Source organism: Acipenser ruthenus, chromosome 32 (assembly GCF_902713425.1).
Source record: "Acipenser ruthenus chromosome 32, fAciRut3.2 maternal haplotype, whole genome shotgun sequence".
Lineage (NCBI taxonomy): Eukaryota > Metazoa > Chordata > Actinopteri > Acipenseriformes > Acipenseridae > Acipenser > Acipenser ruthenus.
The window spans coordinates 2,477,230-2,499,584 of NC_081220.1; the positions used below are offsets into that span (position 1 = coordinate 2,477,230).

At 40.4% G+C, this 22,355-nt stretch overlaps 1 protein-coding gene across 1 annotated transcript; it reads right to left on the reverse strand.

Moving 5' to 3' along the window:
* Positions 1–579: 579 nt before the first annotated feature.
* On the reverse strand, positions 580–16,535 carry LOC117415362 (interferon-induced very large GTPase 1-like). The gene is made up of 5 exons (XM_034025613.3): positions 16,389–16,535; positions 7,478–7,503; positions 2,227–2,255; positions 1,131–1,931; positions 580–594 (listed from the first exon to the last, which is right to left on the reverse strand). The coding sequence occupies exons 3-5, from the start codon at positions 2,236–2,238 to the stop codon at positions 580–582; spliced, it is 828 nt and encodes a 275-aa protein (XP_033881504.3). The 5' UTR covers positions 2,239–2,255; positions 7,478–7,503; positions 16,389–16,535.
* Positions 16,536–22,355: the final 5,820 nt, after the last annotated feature.

The window sequence follows — 22,355 nt, forward strand, 5'->3', positions numbered from 1 at the left end:
ATAAACTCTAAGTAGAAGAAATTAAATTTTATATAATTTTGTGTGTGTTTGTGTGTACACGCGCGCGCGAGAAAGAGAGAGAGAGAGAGAAAGAGAGAGAGAGAGAGAGAGAGAGAGAGAGAGAGAGAGAGAGAGGGAGGGAGACTTTTGACTTTTAAGATCCTTTATTAAATCACTGCAATTAAAATCCATTCAATAACAATAATAAGGTAAAACACGATTAATATACTTGCTGGCACCGGGGGTCAGCTGAAACCACCCCAGCGCATCAGCATAAAATCCTAAAAAACAACAACATGTTCTCCTTTAAAAACAGATTTTAACCAAATAAAAGGATCATAAAATGTAAATAAAACAAAAATAGCCAATATTAAAAAAAAACCTAAAAAGTGTTTTCCTGTAAAAACAGATTAATAGTAAAGTAATAAAAACACTGTAAAACAATAAAACAAAATTAAAACTAGAAGTTAACCAGCAGCTCTCCCTCCTCACTCAATGAGCACAAGGCATCTCCCACACACCACCTCTCCTGAAAGCCCTCCAGGTTACTGACCATTTTAAAATAATTAAAATCCACCTTTACCCGGCTGATTGCTAAAATACGAAACAATTAGACAACGTCCGTTAGTCCTGCCTCTAAAATCTGATTTTTCCTGGATTTTAAAGTGGCCAATTTTGCCTGCCCTGAAATAAAGTTAATTAAAACACTCCTATTCCTTGATTTAAAACTATAGGGCAGGGGTGCCCAATTCAAGCACTTATTAGAAGCTTAATTGGTCCAATTAAGCAATTTAGTGTACAGTTGGAACAAAAACCAGGAGGGACACCGGCCCTCCAGGACCGGAATTGGGCACCCCTGCTATAGGGGAACCCAAAAATAAAAATCTCCTTGCTAAAAGTCACCCCAAAAGCTTGCAGGAGCCCCTGCAGGAAGTGAAAGAACGACCCCAGCCTGACACAATCACTGAAGGTGTGGAACACTGTCTCCTCCTCCCCACAGAAGCAGCACTCCACACTGATGCTGGGGTCCACATTTTAAAAACATTAACATAAAAAGAGGGGAGACCTGACTTACCTAACCTGGAAAAATCAATTAAGAACAGGCTCCGATCTAACCCCGTTCCTTCTACTCTTCTCAGAAAATAAAAGTCTATCCCGGGATTTTCCATGGCTTTCCTAAAAGTAGATTCTGCTTCACGGGAAGAAACGTCTTGTTGATTGAGCAGAGGCATCTGTTCAGGGCCGGAGAAAGAGAAAGACTCAGGGACATCCAGAAGGCGCTCTCGTTTCACCATAGCATCCTCCAGTTGATTAGATTTGTAAATCCCCTCCAAAGCAAGTCCTCCTGAAGCACACTTCAAAACCTCTTCATCAGATAGATGATCTCTTTTTAACACTGAACAATCTGCAAGGTCTAACTGGTTATGCATGTTCTTTATCAGATCCTGAAGCGGTACCCCAGAATGCATCCAGTATTCTTTGGGTACCTGTAAGGCCAGCTGAAGCTGCTCTTCTTTTTCCTTCACAATGTCATCATTACGATTTCTTCCTTTTTCTTGCATATGTTGAAGCTCATTGAGTGCAGACCTGGCCTCCTGCTGTCTCTTTTTAAATGCCTCGGACCACTCATCCTGCAACTTTTTTGACTGTTTTGACTGATCATCCCGCCTCTTTTTTGACTGAGACTCCTTCTCTTGTATATTGAGGAGTTTTTGGAGGGCCTCTTTTTCCCATTCATGCTCACAGTAATGTTGTAATTTCTGATAGTCCTTGAAGCCCACGTATTGTAAAGCTTGTGCTCTGGTAATGTTAAGATGCCCCCGCAGTCTCGGTAGCCAGATGTGTGGATCGATCCCGACATCCTGGAGCTTCTTCTCAAGCTCTTTCCGGTCTTGATCAGACTCCTTCTGATGTTCTCCTTCTGATGTCTCCTTAAAAACAGCATGTGAAATTTAGCTTATTTTATGAAACATTACGGGCTGGTTTCACAGACGCCAATTAGTATGACTGCTAGACTAGCCTATGTAATTTAACATTAGGTACAGTCAACTCTCGATTTTCCGTGGGTGGATTTTCCGGTTTGCAGATAGTTTCAAAATGTGGTTTTATTATGGTGTGGCCACTGCAGTTGTACATATTTGCAAGCTGGTTCTCTGAATGTCTTGGCCAGGTGTATAATGTTTCATAATTTTTCATATTTGAAAGAAGAATAGAAAACAAACATACCTTCTCCATCATGCAAATCTTCTTCAGATCTGTAATAAAATGAAATTGTATTAAAGAACATACATATTCAGATTATAAATCTGGTTTTCTTCATATCCAAGTAGTTTAATTTTCAATTAATTACAGTAAAACCAGAATTAGAGAATGATTGAGTGTGAACAGCCAATCAGCTTCCAGATCTAGCGGGCTTCTATTTTGCATAGATGCCCACTGGAACGTTGAAGTGCTTAACGGTGAATTCGATTTTAAATCAATCCGCACACACACTGTCTTATCCCCTTAACATTCTAATCTAATCCACTCCCTGCCAGCTTGAATGAAACCCCGCCTCCAGCAACATGTTCCGACTCCATACTACACAGACTCTGGCAATGTCCAGATCAATTACAATAAGAGTAAAACCCTGATGCAGCATGAGTGAAGGCAATGTCCAGATCAATTACAATAAGAGTAAAACCCTGATGCAGCATGAGTGAAGGCAATGTCCAGATCAATTACAATAAGAGTAAAACCCTGATGCAGCATGAGTGAAGGCAGTGTCCAGATCAATTACAATAAGAGTAAAACCCTGATGCAGCATGAGTGAAGGCAATGTCCAGATCAATTACAATAAGAGTAAAACCCTGATGCAGCATGAGTGAAGGCAATGTCCAGATCAATTACAATAAGAGTAAAACCCTGATGCAGCATGAGTGAAGGCAGTGTCCAGATCAATTACAATAAGAGTAAAACCCTGATGCAGCATGAGTGAAGACAGTGTCCAGATCAATTACAATAAGAGTAAAACCCTGATGCAGCGTGAGTGAAGGCAGTGTCCAGATCAATTACAATAAGAGTAAAACCCTGATGCAGCATGAGTGAAGGCAGTGTCCAGATCAATTACAATAAGAGTAAAACCCTGATGCAGCATGAGTGAAGGCAGTGTCCAGATCAATTACAATAAGAGTAAAACCCTGATGCAGCATGAGTGAATGAATAAATACAAGTGCCTGAATTCTTTAATGTTTACAACGAAAAGGCTGGAAAGTTGGAACTGTACACAGAAAATAATGAGGATATTGACAAATGAAAGAAAACCACATAATCAGCATTTTTTGTCAAGATGGCCTCCTCCTCCCCTTACAGTCATCCGATCCTCCCACTTTAAGACTGCAGACTGACAAGCACATAAAGGGGGATTGAGCGAAACAAGCTACCATCAACTAATAAAGAGTACACCAACATGTACATGCAAAATTATATTTTCCAATTGGTCTCATGAAGAATACATTCAAAACACCCTGAGAGTCAACAAAACAACAGTTTGATTATTTTTTACTGACTCGATTCATTTGATTCGTTCAGTTTGGTGAGACGATTCAAAAGATTAGTTCATTTGATTCACTGATTCAGTGAAACGAAACCAATGAATGAAAACTCAATCACTTGGTTAAGACAGGTTATTTGAACGGGAAAGCCCAACTCGTTCATGAACTGCGCACAGCTAGAATTTAGCTAGACTTGTTTGTCTAAGCTGTAAACATGAAATGAAATATAATTTGACAAACAACAAATTGTTTTTGACAAAGTGGTACTTTGTCAATAAGTGATAGGCGTACCAAAACGTGACCCATGTAACATCAAAAAGTGGTAGATTGGACAGCGATTGTACTGCTGTCAAAAAGTGGTAGATTAACGTTTCTTTTATAACAATACTTGGAAGCGACAGGCTTTTCAACTACACAGGTGTGCAGTGATTCGTGTTCTTTAAACTTTATTTAATTAATCCACCTGTAAATAAACAACTATCACAGCCTACCAGCGGAAGCACCAGCCTTTATTTTGTAAGTGAGTGTGAGGAAGCACCCTCACATGGATATTTTTTTTTAAAGGCAATGTATCAGTACTATTTTCTTTAAAAACCCTGACATTGTTTTTAAATCTGCAACTAAAGCCACGCTTGTTTATTTTCGTGCTAGTTTTAGCCACAGAGTTTAATTGGCTCTATTTTAAAAATTATAATAACAATGATGCTTAGAATTACAACTTGTAACCTAGTGGCTACTGTAAGCACGAGTGCATGGCATTGGAAAAGAATGGCTTTTATATTTGTATGTTTTATGTGTAAATATTTAAAAGATATATATTTTTGTTATAAAAAGAATGGTACTAAATTGTTTAATTAAGGTTGGGGAAATATGGGCGTGGCTTGCCCTTTAAAAGGCTGGCTGTCTGTAAAGATAAGGGGTGATCAATTGAGAGGACTGACCAGGATGAATGGTCACAGAGAGTGAGGGGCTCTTGGTCACTGTGTTGTTTGTGAATGTCTGTTACCAATGCCTTAGTAAAAAGAACAAAGAAAATAAATATTGTACCTGAAAGTAAAGTGGAACATCGATATGGAAAATAAATTGAATCTACCGTACCATTTTCCAACAGGGCGGTTCCTGTCTTCATCGATTAACATGATGTGCACATGCATGCACAAGCGCAGTGGGCTTTCTACCACTTTTTGATGAGTACCGCAAAATGACACTACACCGGAATAAAAACAACACATATTTCACCTTTTTGAGGGATAATGTATATGATTTTTTCATACATGACAGTGTAAACGAATTACATATTTCACCTTTTTATGTTTATTCATGACAATTTGCAACCAGCTATTAATAATTTAATAATACTAATTTTATAATGACTGCAATTTACAGCCACAGGGTGATGTAACAGGAACAATACAACAGGTGATTGCAGTTGTTCCTAAAAATTGTGTATTATTTTATTTTGAAAAATAAACTGTAAAGAAAAACTGTAAAACCAAAGTCACGGTGTGCAAGCAATAAAACTGGACTAAATAAAACTATAAATAAATTAGACAAAGGTTCTTATGATAGGATTTGATGGCCAGTGTAAAGCAGCACCCTGCCAGTGACACGATCGCTACGGCTTGTAGTATGGAACTGACGCCATTTTGGCTCACACAGCGTCCGCATCATGTACGAAATTAGAGAGAACTTGGATCCAACATGGCAGTTAAGACAGCCTGGTTTCCTCGTTACTGCGAATCAGAAGGACTGAATCATTTCATGAGTTTGATAGGCTGGTAACTCGACTCCTGTGTGCCAAGCAATTCGTTCACAGGGTGAATCAAAAGAGCCGATTCAAGGGGGGCTTTGATCCGATTCCCACGATTCACCATCATGATTCACCATCATGATTCACCATCATGATTCACCATCATGATTCACCATCACGATTCACCATCATGATTCCCATGATTCACCATCACGATTCACCATCATGATTCACCATCATGATTCACCATCATGATTCACCATCACGATTCACCATCATGATTCCCACAATTCACCATCATGATTCACCATCATGATTCACCATCATGATTCACCATCACGATTCACCATCATGATTCCCATGATTCACCATCACGATTCACCATCATGATTCACCATCACGATTCACCATCACGATTCACCATCATGATTCCCATGATTCACCATCACGATTCACCATCATGATTCACCATCATGATTCGGTCAAAAAGAACAAGTCGTTCACGAACTGCACATTGTTAATGTATATATTGTATTCATAAAATATAATCGGGGCTTTTATTTTTTGGTTTTTATTTGAAGTAAAAACCCAGCTGCAAACCCAGTCACTTGTGATGTCCCCCAAGGATCTGTTCTTGGGCCCCTTCTCTTCCATATCTACATGCTTCCCTTGGGTCACCTTATCCGCCAACACAGCCTCTTGTTTCACTCCTATGCTCACGACACCCAGCTCTACCTAAAACTAGACTCTGGAAGCCCCTCTGCCATGGTCCGGCTCTCAGCTTGCATCCAAGACATCGAGGCCTGGATGTCTGCCAATTTTCTTCTCCTGAACACTAGCAAATCTGAACTCCTTCTAGTAGGATCTAAAACTCAACTTAAGAATCTCAATATAGTTGCCCTGAACCTCATAAACTGTCTGCTGTTGCCTTCCCCCACAGTATGAAGCCTTGGTGTACTTCTTGACAGCAGCCTCTCCTTTGATGCCCACATCTCCTCCGTGGTCAAATCTTCCTTCTACCATCTTCGAAACATCTCCAAAGTCCATCCCTACCTCTCCCTCCCGGATGCGGAGATACTTTGTCATGCATTTGTCTCCTCTTGACTTGACTACTGCAACTCTCTATATGGTGGTCTCCCGGCACACACCATAAACCGACTGCAGCTAGTTCAGAATGTCGCTGCCAGGATCCAGCTGCACTGGCTACTTGTAAAGTTCAGGGTTATTTTCAAAACTCTCCTGCTCACCTACAATGCCCTTCATCACACAGGTCCAGAGTATCTCTCCAACTTGCTGACCCGCTATGTCCCTGCCCGCAAGCTGAGGTCCTCCGTCTCTGGCCTGCTTGTTATCCCCAAGCAAAAGTGCACCACACTTGGGGAACGCTCGTTTAGCTTCATGGCTCCGACTCTCTGGAACTCTCTCCCAGCTTTGGTGCGTGATGCTCCCATCGTCGTTCGCTTTAAATCAACTCTCAAGACCCACCTGTTCTCTCTTGCGTTCCAGCCTGATATCTGCTATTAGCTGCTGTGTTGCTGCTACTATTTCATGTATTATGTTACTATCATGTATTCTGCACTTTCCACTGTATTTAATGTATTATGCATTGTATTTTACTGTATATCATGTATTATGCATTTCTCTGTATTTAAAGTATTATGGATTTTCTTGTTGTTACTGCATCTTGTGATGCACTTTGTGATGGTGCTCCACTATGAAAGGCGCTCTATGAAATACAGATTGATTGATTGAAGTATTTATTCATTTATTCATTTTGGCACAAATTACCCTCCTTAAGTAACAACAATAATGTAAAAATCTCAGAGATTAGTAACAAAATAGTAATAATTCATCATTTTCAACAGCAGAAAGTTGTACCTGTGTGAACGTATTTAGAAATATGAAGTCTTTTTTAAATGAACATTAACAGTAATTCTAGTCACAATGATGAAGTGAAAAACACAAATCCATTTAAAAAGCCTCGTTTTTGTTGTATAGTGATGGAGTGAATTTCAATAAAACATCGCAGTTCCATTGCAGATACATTATCTCTGCTGAAAGACATTCAGGAAGCATTGCGTGCCAGCTAACTACTCTCTGTATATCGAAAAACAATAAGAATGAATGAATATCTATGTGTAAACAGTTCGGGTTAAAAAAGTAGGAAAAGAAATTAAGAAATTGTTAAACTTACTTGGGCCAGGGCCGGGTGTGTGAAACCTGTAAGAAAGAACAAAAGAAATGTGAGTGGGTTTTGAAATGCTTGCGGGTTTTGAAATGTGAGTGGGTTTTGAAATGTGAGTGGGTTTTGAAATGTGAGTGGGTTTTGAAATGTGAGTGGGTTTTGAAATGCTTGCGGGTTTTGAAATGTGAGTGGGTTTTGAAATGTGAGTGGGTTTTGAAATGTGAGTGGGTTTTGAAATGCTTGCGGGTTTTGAAATGTGAGTGGGTTTTGAAATGCTTGCGGGTTTTTAAATGTGAGTGGGTTTTGAAATGTGAGTGGGTTTTGAAATGCTTGCGGGTTTTGAAATGTGAGTGGGTTTTGAAATGTGAGTGGGTTTTGAAATGTGAGTGGGTTTTGAAATGCTTGCGGGTTTTGAAATGTGAGTGGGTTTTGAAATGCGAGTGGGTTTTGAAATGTGAGTGGGTTTTGAAATGTGAGTGGGTTTTGAAATGCTAGCGGTGGCTGACTGTGTGTATAGCCAGGAATAAGTGCACATATTTGTGGCTGTAAACATAGGCTGCTACAAGCAAATTTATTTTATTTCAAACACATGATAAGGTTTGCTTTCAGTAAAGATTTAAACATGTTAAAAATAATAATAATAAAACGACTAAAAACTGTAGAGGCTGGTTAAAAAAAAATGACAGTGTCACCTCAGTCCTAAAAAAAACGACTAAAAACTGTAAAAACTGTAGATGCTGGTTCAGAAAAAAAAAACCAACAACAATGGCATCTCAGTTGTCAAAAAAACAAACAAAACAAGAAAACCTTGTTGCATAACTAATTGCTCAGATGTGGACACAGCAACTGGGGGGTGGGGTTACTCAAAAACAAATCCATATAACACAGCAATGTAACGTGAGTCGGTACTGCAGCTACGCGGTGTCTCTGCAGTGCCGTGAGCGCGTTCACGCTGCTTTATCGCTGGCTGCAAAACAGACGGGGCTGCGTCTGACGTCATCGGTTTACGTAGGCGGTGCGCGGACAGCTTTGTCAGGCAGCAGCAGATCAGACGGACGTCAGCTGACTTGTTCGACTTTTGTGAATTCTTATAGCAGAAGAGATATTAAGCAATTGAAGTTCCCTTCGTGATCCCCGAGTGTTATAATGACAGATCAAATAAGGCACATAGCTCAACAAAAGAAAATAATAAACATATGAAGTACATTTTCAAAAGTGCATTTTATAAATCACCAGATTCTATACATATAGATGTGTGTGTGCCTGCGTGCGTGTGTGTGTGTGTGTATATATATATATATATATATATATATATATATATATATATATATATATATATATATACACACACACACACGTCCATCGTCATTAGAATGATAAATAAATGATGCGAAGAGTTATTTTAGTAACATCAAGAGTGTTTAAGATTAATCTATTTAACTGAACAGGGGCTACAGCAGAGCCTATCGCTTCTAGAGCAGTACTGTCAGACCTGGGCCCTGACAATAAATTTGAAAAAGACCCAAACTATGATCTTCCAAAAGAAAGCCAGATCTCAGGGAAACAGGTACCACTTCACCCTGGGGAATAACACTGGGGAAAATGTGCAATAGAGACACTCCACATGGAATTATGCAAAAATATATTACAAGTCCACAGAAACACCCCAAATAATGCATGCCGAGCTGAACTGGGGTGTTCCCCTTAATAATCCCCATCCAGAAGAGAGCAGCCCATGTGAACCAAGCCGACACACAGAGCTGCCATTATAAAGCCCTGATGAGCAACAAGCTCTCCCCAGAGACAGACCCCCTGGGCCAGCTAGTACTGGACACTGTGCACAATACAACAACAGCCTGGGAACAAACTGACTCACATCTGAAAAATAAATACATCCAAGACTGGAGAAATTATATTATATAACAAAACAAATGAGAATGTTATCGTTCTAATATAGGAAGGTGTTATATGTTGTGAGAGTAATTGCATGTTATGGTGAAACTTATTAGTGGCTGTAAGCAATAATAATAACAAGATGGTAACTTTCCAAGTAAAGTTGTGGGGCTTGCTTTAGGGAAAGTGGTCAAAATTTCAGTTGTTTATAAAAAGTTATAGAAAGTTTAGTTGGTGTGGTTACGAAAACAGGTGTACCTCTTGATTGGTAAAAGTAATTTCTGTTTTGATTTCATATTTGAATAGCAAAGTAGAGGGAGATGTCATACCCTCTAACTTTTTGTCTTACTTGTTGGGAAAGTGGTCAAAGTACCTGATTTGTGTCAAAAGTTACATCGTTTACAGTACATAGAATGTTGGAAGTCTGGGAGTTTTTAAACAATGTGGAGCTTTAGAATGTTGAAAAAAAGTCCCATTAAAGTGAATGAAGATGGACAAAAAGCTTAATAGTTTAACAAGAATAAAATATATCAAAAACTTGTATACAAGCACACTATTCCAGACCGGTCTGCTAATTAGAACTATTATAGAACTGACTGAACTACTAAAATATTATTAAATGCTTTTCAAATACTGACAATTAAAAAAAAAGAGTATCAAAATTCTGTACACGCTTGTGTGCTTATGCCGCTCACGGTAAATAACAGAACAAGTTTTACGGTCAATTTACACGTTACTTTAATTCCTCTTACAGGCAATTTTAAAATCCTGCCCTGTCACGAAGTTTCGTGTTATTATGGGGCTAGTTGGCAAACTTTGTCAAATTACAGTTACAGTACAGTTCCAAATACGATTATTTATAAGGCTAAATATGGCCTAATTTAAGCGCAATTCAAGTGCACAAAAACTAAACAAATGAACAGTGCGCACTGTAAAATCTGCGATACAGATGCACAGGTAACAATGAAACGCAGGGCCTGAGGCGGACCCTGTTGTTATTAATTAAGTATTTATTGCTAATAAATATTTAATTACTACAAGCCCACGTACTTAAGCAAACTCCCCTCCGTGGTTGTATTTATTAGGAAGGGGATAGAGGAAGTGCGTCGTGCTGTCAGCGTCACGTCCCTCAGCGCGCTTGTATTGACCTCTGAACCTTTTGTTTTGCAGTCGTAGAGTTTCTCTTTGAACTATACGTATATACACATTTACATGTACAGTACAACTTTTACACACAAATAAACCTTTCGGCTCAAGCGAAACACTCAAATAAATTGCAGCGTTTCGACGACTAATTAAGTTTCACTTCACCCTCCTGAAAAGCAAAACCAAAAACCTGGATTTCAGTTTATGCTCCAATCGGAGCTTTCCGCGATTGTAATATTAAATCCTGCGACGGAACCGGAACTTGGGGTGGGAACATTTGTATGTTGCGAACTATAGTATATGACATCGTGACTGCTCCAGCGCATTACCCCTCGGAAAAGTGCGCGGCTGTGCAGCCTCTGACGCCCGTAACCGCGTGACCTGGTGTCGTCCTTTCCCGCTCAGGAGTGTAGTAGACGACTACACTGCTGTGCAATTCTGCTACAGGAGTCTTCCTGACACTAGGTTTTAGTTGTCCTTTTGCAACCTGCATGCCCGTCTTAAAAAAAGAAAATATTCCTCTAAATGATTTGGTACTCCCATACTGCTGGATACTTTGGTATATATTTTGTTGGTTTACTTTATATTTATATTTTATGGGGCATGGGTGCTGGACCAACCATACATTTCAGTTTGCAATGTGCATGCTAATGCATCTGCACCGTTGCATACATGCCAACAGTCCCTATATGGTCGGGACAGTCCCGAATTCCTAGGAAATGTCCCGCATCCCAATGCATGGGAAGAAAGTCCCGATATTTACACATAGAAGAAAAATAATTTATTCTACATGTACCACAGGGATCAGTATTCGGTCCTCTGCTATTCCTAATCTACATTAATGACTTAGGTTCTGGTATAGTAAGCAAACTTGTTAAACTTGCAGACAACACAAAAATAGGAGGAGTGGCAAACACTGTTGCAGCATCAAAGATGTTTGCCACAGTGTGGAGTATGGGCAATAGTGTGGAGTAGTGGTTAGGGCTCTGGATTCTTGACCGGAGAGTCGTGGGTTCAATCCCAGGTGGGGGACACTGCTGCTGTACCCTTGAGCAAGGTACTTTACCTAGATTGCTCCAGTAAAAACCCAACTGTATAAATGGGTAATTGTATGTAAAAAAAATAATGTGATGTCTGTATAATGTGAAAAAATGTGATATCTTGTAACAATTGTAAGTTGCGCTGGATAAGGACGTCTGCTAAGAAATACATATTTTTTCTTATTATTTAAATAATAATAAGGAATCTATGAAAAAGACCAGGAGTTTATGTTGACTCAGAAATGTCTTCATCTAGATTGTGAAAAGTGTTGAATTTAAATCAAGGGAAGTAATGTTAAAACTTTACAATGCATTAGTAAGACCTCACCTCGAATATTGTGTTCAGTTGTGGTCACCTTGCTACAAAAAGGATATTGCTGCTTTAGAAATAGTGCAAAGAAGAGCAACCAGAATTATCCCAGGTTTAAAAAGCCATATGCAGACAGGCTAAAATATTTGAATCTATTCAGTCTTGAACAAAGACGACTACGTGGTGATCTGATTCAAACATTCAAAATCCTAAAAGGTATTGACAATGTCGACCCGGCGGACTTCTTTGACCTGAAAAAAGAAACAAGGACCAGGGGTCACACGTGGAGATTAGCTAAAGGGGCATTCAGAACAGAACACTTTTTTACACAGAGAATTGTGAGGATCTGGAACAAACTCCCCAGTAATGCTGTTGAAGCTGACACTCTGGGATCCTTCAAGAAGCTGCTTGATGAGATTCTGGGATCAATAAGCTACTAACAACCAAACGAGCAAGATGGGCTGAATGGCCTCCTCTCATTTATAAACTTTCTTTATGTTCTTACACAGTGGAGTTAGTGAAAACCACACGCTGTGCTCTTCGTGCGTCTGACACATCTGCTGATCACTAGCTTACGGGTATATAAAAGGTAAGAACGCTTCATTGTGTCTGTGTTTACTGTCATGCTGGTCGTGTGGTGTTGAGTTGAGGGGATACGTCTATTGTTATATAATAGTGTTTTTTTGCGTATGACCCCTCCCATCTATTTGATGCGTGTCCCGCTGAACAGTTTCCAAAAGTTGGCAAGTATGCGTTTGCCCATCTACTGCAGCCTGGCTGCAACATTGTTTGTGCCGTTGGCACACAAATCATTTCATTTGTTGTCATCAACTATCTTAATAAAGAATCTTTGTATTTGTGAAAACTTGCACAAAAAAACATTAAAAGGTGAAAGTTTCATTTCAGAAAAACCCTCTGCCCTTTCCATACCAGTAGATTCCCTGACAGCAAATAAAACCCCTTTGGATAGACAGAGGGAGAACCTATGCTCTGCAACACTGCCCTGCCGCCACCACGCGCTGTTCGTAAACCAGTGGGCGCGTTCACGACACTTTTTTGCCGGCTAGATTGCAGACGGCAGTCTGAGTCTGACGTCACGGTCTGTTCAGACGGAGTGTGGACAGCTTTGGTAGATGAATTAAACCTCTTTTCCACGAATTGTATTTCCATACTGTGTCAGCACGGTACTCAAATGGCATAGTAATGAAAGCATGCCAGGCTGTCTACACGAGAAGTGTAATTCCGTGTAATGACGCAATACCTAAAATGGTAGCCATGGTAATAACTGTAAACGCAGAAGTGTTAAGATTGAGTTTTTAAATGCGATGTTGTTATTGTAGCGATGGTGTTCAACTTTATTATACATAAACCAATTACAGAAGAAATAAAAAGACAACGTAAAGCCCGCTACAGAAGACTGACATCATCACTCAGAAGCGAAGGATAGCAAATAGAAAGGTAGCCTACTTTTTTTTTTACTTTTCATCTTTAGCTAGATACTTTCAGGTGGATTTTCAAAAGGGTGCAGTCCAGTCCTACTTAAATCCTGCACCAACTTCTCAATAAGATCATAATATCTGTATACCTTACGCCCCTGTCCACTCCTTTGGTTTAGATCCTTATATTTACGATAGTCAACTTTCATTTTTTTTAATTTTGTCACGACACTGGACACCGCTTCTTTCAATTCCTGCGCTTCTTAATATCTGGGATATTTGGTTATATGCCTTCATGTTCCTGACTGCGGTGTTTAGCTGTTTTTGGATGTTATATTCACAGCATGTTTTTATCAGCATTTTAATTTCGTAATCCTCCCACGGAGCTTGTTTAACGACATTTTTTTTTTTTTACTCTTCATTCTTGTGCCGTTGCATAGTCTCGCGCACAACACTCAGCACCGTGCCGTGCCAGTATCACATATGAAAGGATGCTGGCACGGCATGGTGCTGACACGGCAGGGCACGGTATGGATTTGTACGAACATCGTGGAAACAACTCTACACGCTTTCACAACAGTGACAGCACCATGCCAGCACGGTGTCGTGGAAACGAGGTATTACAGGTCTGAGCAGAATCAAAATGGAGGTGGTGTTGAGAGAAATTCTAATCGCAGAAGAAGTGGATGCAGTCGAAGTTCTTTGTGCTCCACCAGCTTCATAATTTACAGCATGATTAGAAAATGTATAGCAGAAACAGTCCCTGCCATAATGAGATAATATAAACGTATGTTTATATTAGACAGTACTGTATTTTGATCTGGGACAAAAATAGTTCAAATACTTGCACATATGATCACATATCTCACTTCAACTACCTGTTATTAAAGCTGATTTTTTCTCCTTTATTCAAAGTAGGTAATTCCCTGTCCCTGATCACCTTTCATCAATAACCAATTACACCTGCTGAAAATAACAGAGCGGTTTCAGGTTCATTTCAACCGTTTAGCATTATTATTATTATTATTATTATTATTATTATTATTATTATTATTATTATTATTATTATTATTTACATGTTTAAACCTTTAGAATAAATATCTGAATATTTGAAAAGTATAATAACTGTGTGGAAACAGAGTCAAATCATTTTAATTTGTATTACAAATCATTCATAAGATAATTAATGGCATGACTCGAATGTGATTCACACCCCCTGACTCGGTGGCAGTAGCACATGGAGTGAGGATTGGATCTGGTTTCCTACACACTTCTTTGTCAGTCAGCGCTCCTCTATTGTTTTGAGCCGCGGCTGCTCCAGCGCAGTACCTCTTGAGAAGCTGCGCGGCTGTGCAGACTTTTAAGCCAGTGGATGCGTGACCTGGTGACGTCTTTTCCAGCTGAGTTCACGTAGACGATGAATTCTGACAGGTTTTCCGCAGAATCTGCGCAGAGTTAGCAATGTCTGCGTATCGTGAACGCAGCCAATGATCACTCAATACGGTCACGTGACATGGTAACAGGCAGAGGACTGGGTGGCGCCCTTCACTGAGTCGTTTCTTGGAAATTGAAAGTTGAAGATAAGGCACAGGGTGTTGCCAGACAATGTTATGATTCCAGCTCCTTCTCTTTTCACAGCTTTCAACAACAAAGTTGTTTTGGAAATCCACACAGAATATGATACTGACGCTGTGTTAAACCCAGAACAGTCCTCGATCTGAGCCATGTCAAAGGGGTGTAGGTAGATCGCTGCCCCTATGTGAACACCTATGTAAATAAGTTACACACACACACACTGATACACACACAAACACACACACTGATACACACACAAACACACACACTGATACACACACACACACTGATACACACACAAACACACACACTGATACACACACACACACACACTGACACACACACACACAAACACACACACTGATACACACACACTGATACACACACAAACACACACACTGACACACACACTGACACACACACACTGATACACACACAAACACACACACTGACACACACACACACACAAATACACACACTGACACACACACACACTGATACACACACACACTGACACACACACACACACACACAAACACACACTGACACACACTGATACACACACACACACACACACACACTGATACACACACACACACTGACACACACACACACACACTGATACACACACACACACAAACACACACACTGACACACACACACACACAAACACAAACACACACACTGATACACACACACACACAAACACACACACTGACACACACACACTGATACACACACAAACACACACACTGATACACACACACTGATACACACACACACACAAACACACACACTGACACACACACACTGATACACACACAAACACACACACTGATACACACACACACACAAACACACACACTGACACACACACACACACAAACACACACACACACACACGCACGCACGCGTTGGCAGCACGAGAGTGAAGGGAGAGAGAGAGCGCGAGGACGAGCAGAACCACTGAACCAGTTAGTTCAGATGAGCGCTGGATACACAAGAAACAATCTGACAATTTCACAAATAAACCCGTTTGTGTTCAAACCTATGAGAGGTGGAATGTAACAAAAATGTGAACTGCAAAAGCCGGAGCGTCAAACATCAACGACAAAGTTCAACATTTGAATTGAAATAACAGCTGTCAAATAGACAAAGCACAACACTCGAAGATAATATGCCAAATTGAAAATGCTCAACACACTAATTGAATTAATTATACATAAAATAATCAATGTAAATAAGCTCAAAAATTGAAATGGGAACTTCAGATCTTAAATAAATTGATTACAATTCAAATTTCCAGCACGCCATCCGATTTGTGTTGAGTCTGTTCTAAATCAATACTGCGCGTTGTATTTCAGGTTAAGCGCTGTGCTTTCCATTTGCCACTTGGTCATTCTATTCCCCGGGACTGCCCCTGTCATGGCAAATCTGACATGCTAAAGAGATGCTTTGCACTGTTTCTTAAATCAAGTGGCCTCAAATAAACTGTCTACATTAATGTCTGCTTAGCCTACCTGTCAGTCTGGTGAAATTGTAAAAATGTGTAATTGACTTGTGGATGTTCACATCAGAACTCGAGCTGTCATTCTCGTCCCCTCAAACTGGCGCAGGCAACACATCTGCCTGGATTCCTGCATGATATAAATGTGTTTCTTCATTTGCGCGGCCTGCTTTTTATTATTCATTGGGGTTTGTTTACTACACGCCTCCATAGCTGAGACTTTAATCAGACAGTCCTTGTCGGTGACAGTCCAGTTTGTTCCGTACGTACTTCTGCCAAAATTAATTTCAAAGTACAATCTTCTAAATGGGTTATTATTATTATTATTATTATTATTATTATTATTATTATTATTATTATTATTATTATTATTATTATTATTTTAATTAACGTACTGATTTAAAATTAGAGGACTAATATGAAAAAGGTGCGTGCATCAATTGCAGCTAATCAGCTCCCATTAACACCTGAACCTCTTTATAAACCCATTGCGCACTAAGGAACACCAAACTCAACTACTGACGGTTTTGTTTTTATTATTGTTTCTTTATAACGGAGAAAGAAGTTCACGGTCGGGGCTGCCTTGGATTTAATGATGCCGTGTTGTCTTAGATTTGGGTAATTGTTGATCTTTTCTCTACTTTAGAAACGTTCATTTTATTGTGTGTTTCTCACTTGCATGTTTTTTTTTTCCAATGCAGAATAACATTGCTGTTAGCAGTGTTAGTCACTGAAGTTTGGACGCAGAACCCCCCTCTAGGTACGATAACGGTCGCTTCAGCAGAGCTGTCCTTTCAGCTTCCTGTTTATTTGCCGGTTGTGTGTTTTCATGTATCGTTGTCTTCTGCAGGCTCGGTGAGGACAGAATGTCAAGGGAGTGTTATGATGATGATGTTGGAGAAGTCTTTTGTTGGAAAGTATTTTCGCATCAATGTGATTGGTGAGTGATCATTTTTCTTGAATGGAAAGCTTTTGATGTATAAAGCCTGTTGACTCGTAATGTAATAACCTGAATTAAGTACAGAGCACTCCTGCGCTGTATGGCATCAACCAGGCTTTGTCTTTGTAAAATGCAGGGTATGAAAGGACTTGGGTTATCTTTAAAAGCATGTTGCTGATCACACTAAATAGACCTGTGCTGCTACAACCTTTGTCAGATTTGTTTACTGCAGGTGTGCAGAAATAGATATCATTTACTCTAAAACTACTGTTCTGAATGAGTGTATGATTCTATTAATATAAATAGTTATGACAGTTTCAATAAGTAGATGGAATGGGGCGGTGGGGGTGTTCACTTTGTTATATCTCTACCTTGCTTGATCACGTGTACGGTTTCTTAAAAGGCCAACTGAATTTCTTTACATAGACAATAAGGGGGTGCTTGTGTCCCTCTCTCCAAGACTGGCCGCACAGTGTGGATATAGCTTAACTGTTGACTTCTTGGGGAAATGCCAAGTTCCTTGCTTCTGTGCTGAGTTGCTTTGCTCAGAACACAGTGAGTCATCATTTTATTTCTTGTGAACTTGTTTCTAATGGTGACATGCTGGGACTAACTTTAGCCTTTGTTTCCAGAATGATGAGACCTACAAGCTGACAGTACAAATCAGTGTCTTCTCAAACAGTGCTATGACTTCAGCTTCCTCCTATGTTCAGAGCATGACATGCCGCTATTCTCCATGGGCAGAGAGGGAGATTCTGTGTGAAAGAAAATACATGGAGGTAAGGGCTGTCAGGATGTGATAATGCTGTTCAGTATAACTTTTTGGGTTGTGTGGGTATTTAATTGTCACTACAGAAGTGCTTCACTCATGACTAATGTGAATTCTCTTTAGGATTCTGTGAGAAGAGGGGTGCCACTTATTGAGCCAAACTTTGTTCAAGATGATCCTGATTGGTCCCTTGCGTACCCTGAGGTAGAATCATGTGACTTTGCACTTGCTTCATTCATGTCCCCTTGGTCTTGCCTATTGAAGTCTACTCTACTGTCTCGTCTAGTGGAAGCAAAATCGAACGGCCCCCTTAACTTAAACCTGTCTCCCAAGAGGGTGGCCATATTGGAATTGTGTGACATTTTAAGGCATTGGCTTTGCATGCATGTATTCTGTGATTGCTTTGATAGAAATTGATTGTGGAGAAATTAACCCTTTATTGTTGGTGTAAGCCTTGTATTTCCAACCACTGAGGTAGTGGCTTCATATGTGCAGGGCTATAAATCCTTCATGATAAATGTGTCCTAATTTACTTTTTTGAGGACTGCTGCATCGGAGCAATTTAGGTATCCTAAAGTTTGGTACACTGATGTATTAAGGTCCAGTACAAATGAATGGCTGTAAACTCTGCCTGTATCGGATCCAGACAACATGCTTTCAAATAGGCTTTCGTACGAAGTTGTATTGGAGGATTTTCTCTGTTCCCTTAGATGCCCGCTGAACCTAGAACGGTTTCAGTGCTGTGTCATTAAACTTTCAACTTTCAGTTTTAGTTCCTGTTTATTAAACATAACATCTGTTATGACAAATCCTTTAGACTGTGGATGCTTTGTGTTCAAACTCCCTAATCTAATGAGGTTTTCTCCTGCTAGGCAACTGCTGCTGACAACAGCATCTGGAAAATTGTGTTCCATCTCCCAGCAAATAGAAAGACCACTATGACTGTTGCTCAGGCCATGACAAATGGTTATGGCATAAACACTACATCAACTCGAATTCTGGTTAGAGCTGCATACAACTCCACAGAAAGCCAGCCTCGGGTGGTAAGTAGTCTAGGCTTCATTGTTCTCTAGTAGAGTATATCCAGACTATTAAAGTAGACTCCAGTCTTGCTTTTGTTTTAGTAAAAGTTCCCCCTCCTCTAACAGATCCAAACTGTACCAATGGCTGTGCTAAGATCAACCACCTTTTATAAGCAAAGATGGATGGTCATGATGGTGGACACTGCAGTTACATGTCCTACTGGTGAGTAAGCTTATGGACTGCAATGGTGCTCAAGAACTGTTCTAGGCTGAAGTGTGAATTTTCTATATCAAGTCTATGGTGTTCCTTTCTGTCGGATGGAACAGCCTTCACACAACAGATGATTACATGGAGTGTTCCTCGTGTTCTGCCTCCTTGTTCCGACACCACAAATTACTACCCTTGATGTTCAAATTGGAGTTGATGGTCGCAAGCTTGACCCTGCAACGATTCATAATAGAGATTATAAACTGGATGTCGGTCCCCAGCTAATCACTGTAAAAATTCCTGTGGGAGCTGATGGTGGATATTACAAGGTATGTAGACGTTCAACATCTTCTAAATCCTTCTCATTTTAAAGCTTTCCTCCTAAGATGCTTCTGTGCTTTCAGAGCCATGTATTGGACAACACCTATGTGATCTCTTACTCTATTGAACCAATGCTGGAGCATACCTGGCAAGATGGGCCTGAGAAGACCAAGTACACCGTACTTCATCCAATAACCACTCCTTTCATGCCACAAACAGTATGTAGAACTTGTTCACATGCAGTAAATCAAAGGTATTTGTTGCAGTGCTCCACTTCATATCCTTCATTTTAACTGCATGCTTTAATTTCAGACACTGTTACTAAAGCCAGAGTGTTCAATGTGACCCTGGGGACATTCCTGCCTGATGTGGAGCTGGTCAAAATTATAGTTGGTCCATAGACGTTAACTGTGCCAGAAGCCAACCTAAAAGGTTATAATGTCCAGGAGCATGTCTTTCCCAATGGATCCAAGACCTACACCCTCCAGGTGCCATTTGAGGACCCCAATGTGAAGCAAAAGGTAACATCCCACCTGTTCAACCATCCAATTGCCCTTTTGAAAACACTTGCTTCCTGTGGATGTTTTGCTTGCTGTCTGACTTTGGGTTTAATCCTACAAACCCTTGCTCTTTCAGGTAACTCCTCCAGACACCAGAACCTACATTCTGCCCCTGACCTACTTGCTGAATATAGTGCCAGAGAATACACCCTTTACTCATCCTGCTGTAGTCGAAGCCATTCTCAAAGACATCAGTAAGTGCCTGACTATTTGTTCTACAACTACCCTTTTCTAACCAATCCAGTCCATTGCCATGACAACTGCTCTTCCTCTTGCAGTTCCACCTACAGTAACTGGCTACTGTGATGGTGCTGCATTCTATACCATGGTAACATATGGCAACATGGGTCGCAACTGGATTCCTTTTGTGGGCTCAAGAGAACTTGGTGGAAGTCTGCTTGCCCTGTACAAGTATAATGCCAACTCTACCAATTTCTGGATGACTGTGCCATACAATTCAGTTGATGCCACATATGAAGTAAGTGATGGAACTTTAAAATGAGTTTAGCTGTTTTTCGTTCAACACATTACTGACCTGGTGTATTGTCTCTGTAGGTGATCAGTTCTTCAGGCATCAGAAGCAGACTTGACTTGACCTTGAAGAATATTGGGACCATGGTTGTGGTGGCTGACTTCTCCCTGTCCTGCAGTCTCCCTACAAAGATGATTGGTAACTCCTGCAGACCAAGCATTCTTTAGAATAGCTGCTTTTGAGATTGGCACAAGGCTGCATGAAGTGGTATTGAAGCTATAATCTGTTTCCTTAACCTGGCTCCAAATGCTGTGTTTCAGATTGCTTCACCAATGGAACAATGGCAGCTCTTGCTGTGAAAGTGGAATCTTTCCCCAGCTTGTCTCCAAGTCAACTAACTCTAAGGGATCCAAGTTGCCGGCCTCCTTCAGTCTGATGCTATCAATGCGGTTTTCTACTTTTCTACTTCAATGTCAACTCCTATGGCACAACTGGTGTTTCTCTCGGCTGAATTACTTGCATGAATTGTGGACATCTGAAGGATGCCACCTTTGTATTGAACTGCTTGTCCAGTTGACAAAGGCGTTGTGACACATGACTATTGGTTATGGCATTGCATGTGCTGCCTAGAGACCTTTTGGGTCAATTGCAGTGAACTGGAAGGAGCGTACTTACTGGGGATGATCCCGTCGTGAGGCCGGGACTAAACTAATACATGAGTTGATACCAATTGCAGCTCAAGAGTCACCAGCTGTGTATTTGCAACAAATCCAAAATAACTGCTGTTGCCCTCCTAGAGGTTACTAAAACAATACCATATTAGTCTAGCAGTTTCTGTAGACAGACTTGAGGTATCATACTAACTGTAACAATCATGAGGTCCCAAAAAAGTGTTCAATTATGAAATTGCAATATTCATTACCAATTTTTTTTTTTTTTAAATTGTGAAATTGTTACTACGTTGGTACACAGCTGGGGATGATCCAGAGTACCATATTAGCTAGTCTGCAACTTGGTATGCAGCTCCATACTAAATCTACAAGTTCATTGCAACCTGAGTCTTTGATTTTTCTTCCAGTTTGATAACAACCTCCTGACTTATGAGAATGAAGTGCTGTTCACATCTTACCGGTAAGGATTGCAATCAAATTGAGTATCCTTGTGGTTGAGGCTGAAACTCTCCTAACCCCATCTCCTCTTTCCAGGTTGAGAGTTGCCTGTCACTATCTGGTCAATGACACCAAGGTAGTACAGTTCTTGTACCAGAATAATCCTGCACCTGTAGTCCAGCCTGGCTTGGGGGACCTTGCGGTCATCATGCGGCTTGCATTGGGTAGGACTTGGCAACTGAAATAATATAGATGCTCTAGTAGTGTGTTTCCACCTATAAAATTCTCCCTTGCATCTCTGCAGATTCAACCTACAATGACTTCTATGGAGCTCAGGATTACCCTGTTGTGAAGTACTTGCGAAGACCCTTGTATTTTGAGGTAGAGCTCCTGTACAGCAGGGATCCACAGGCTGAATTGTTTTTGGAGAACTGCTGGGCAACCTATTCTGCTGACAGGAATAGCTCTCCCAAGTGGGATGTTGTGGACAGGTAAGATCCTGGAATATGATATTGCTGCTACAAAACCTAGGAATTGGAGTTGTGGCTGATGTGCTCCTGACCTACTTTCTCTTTCTAG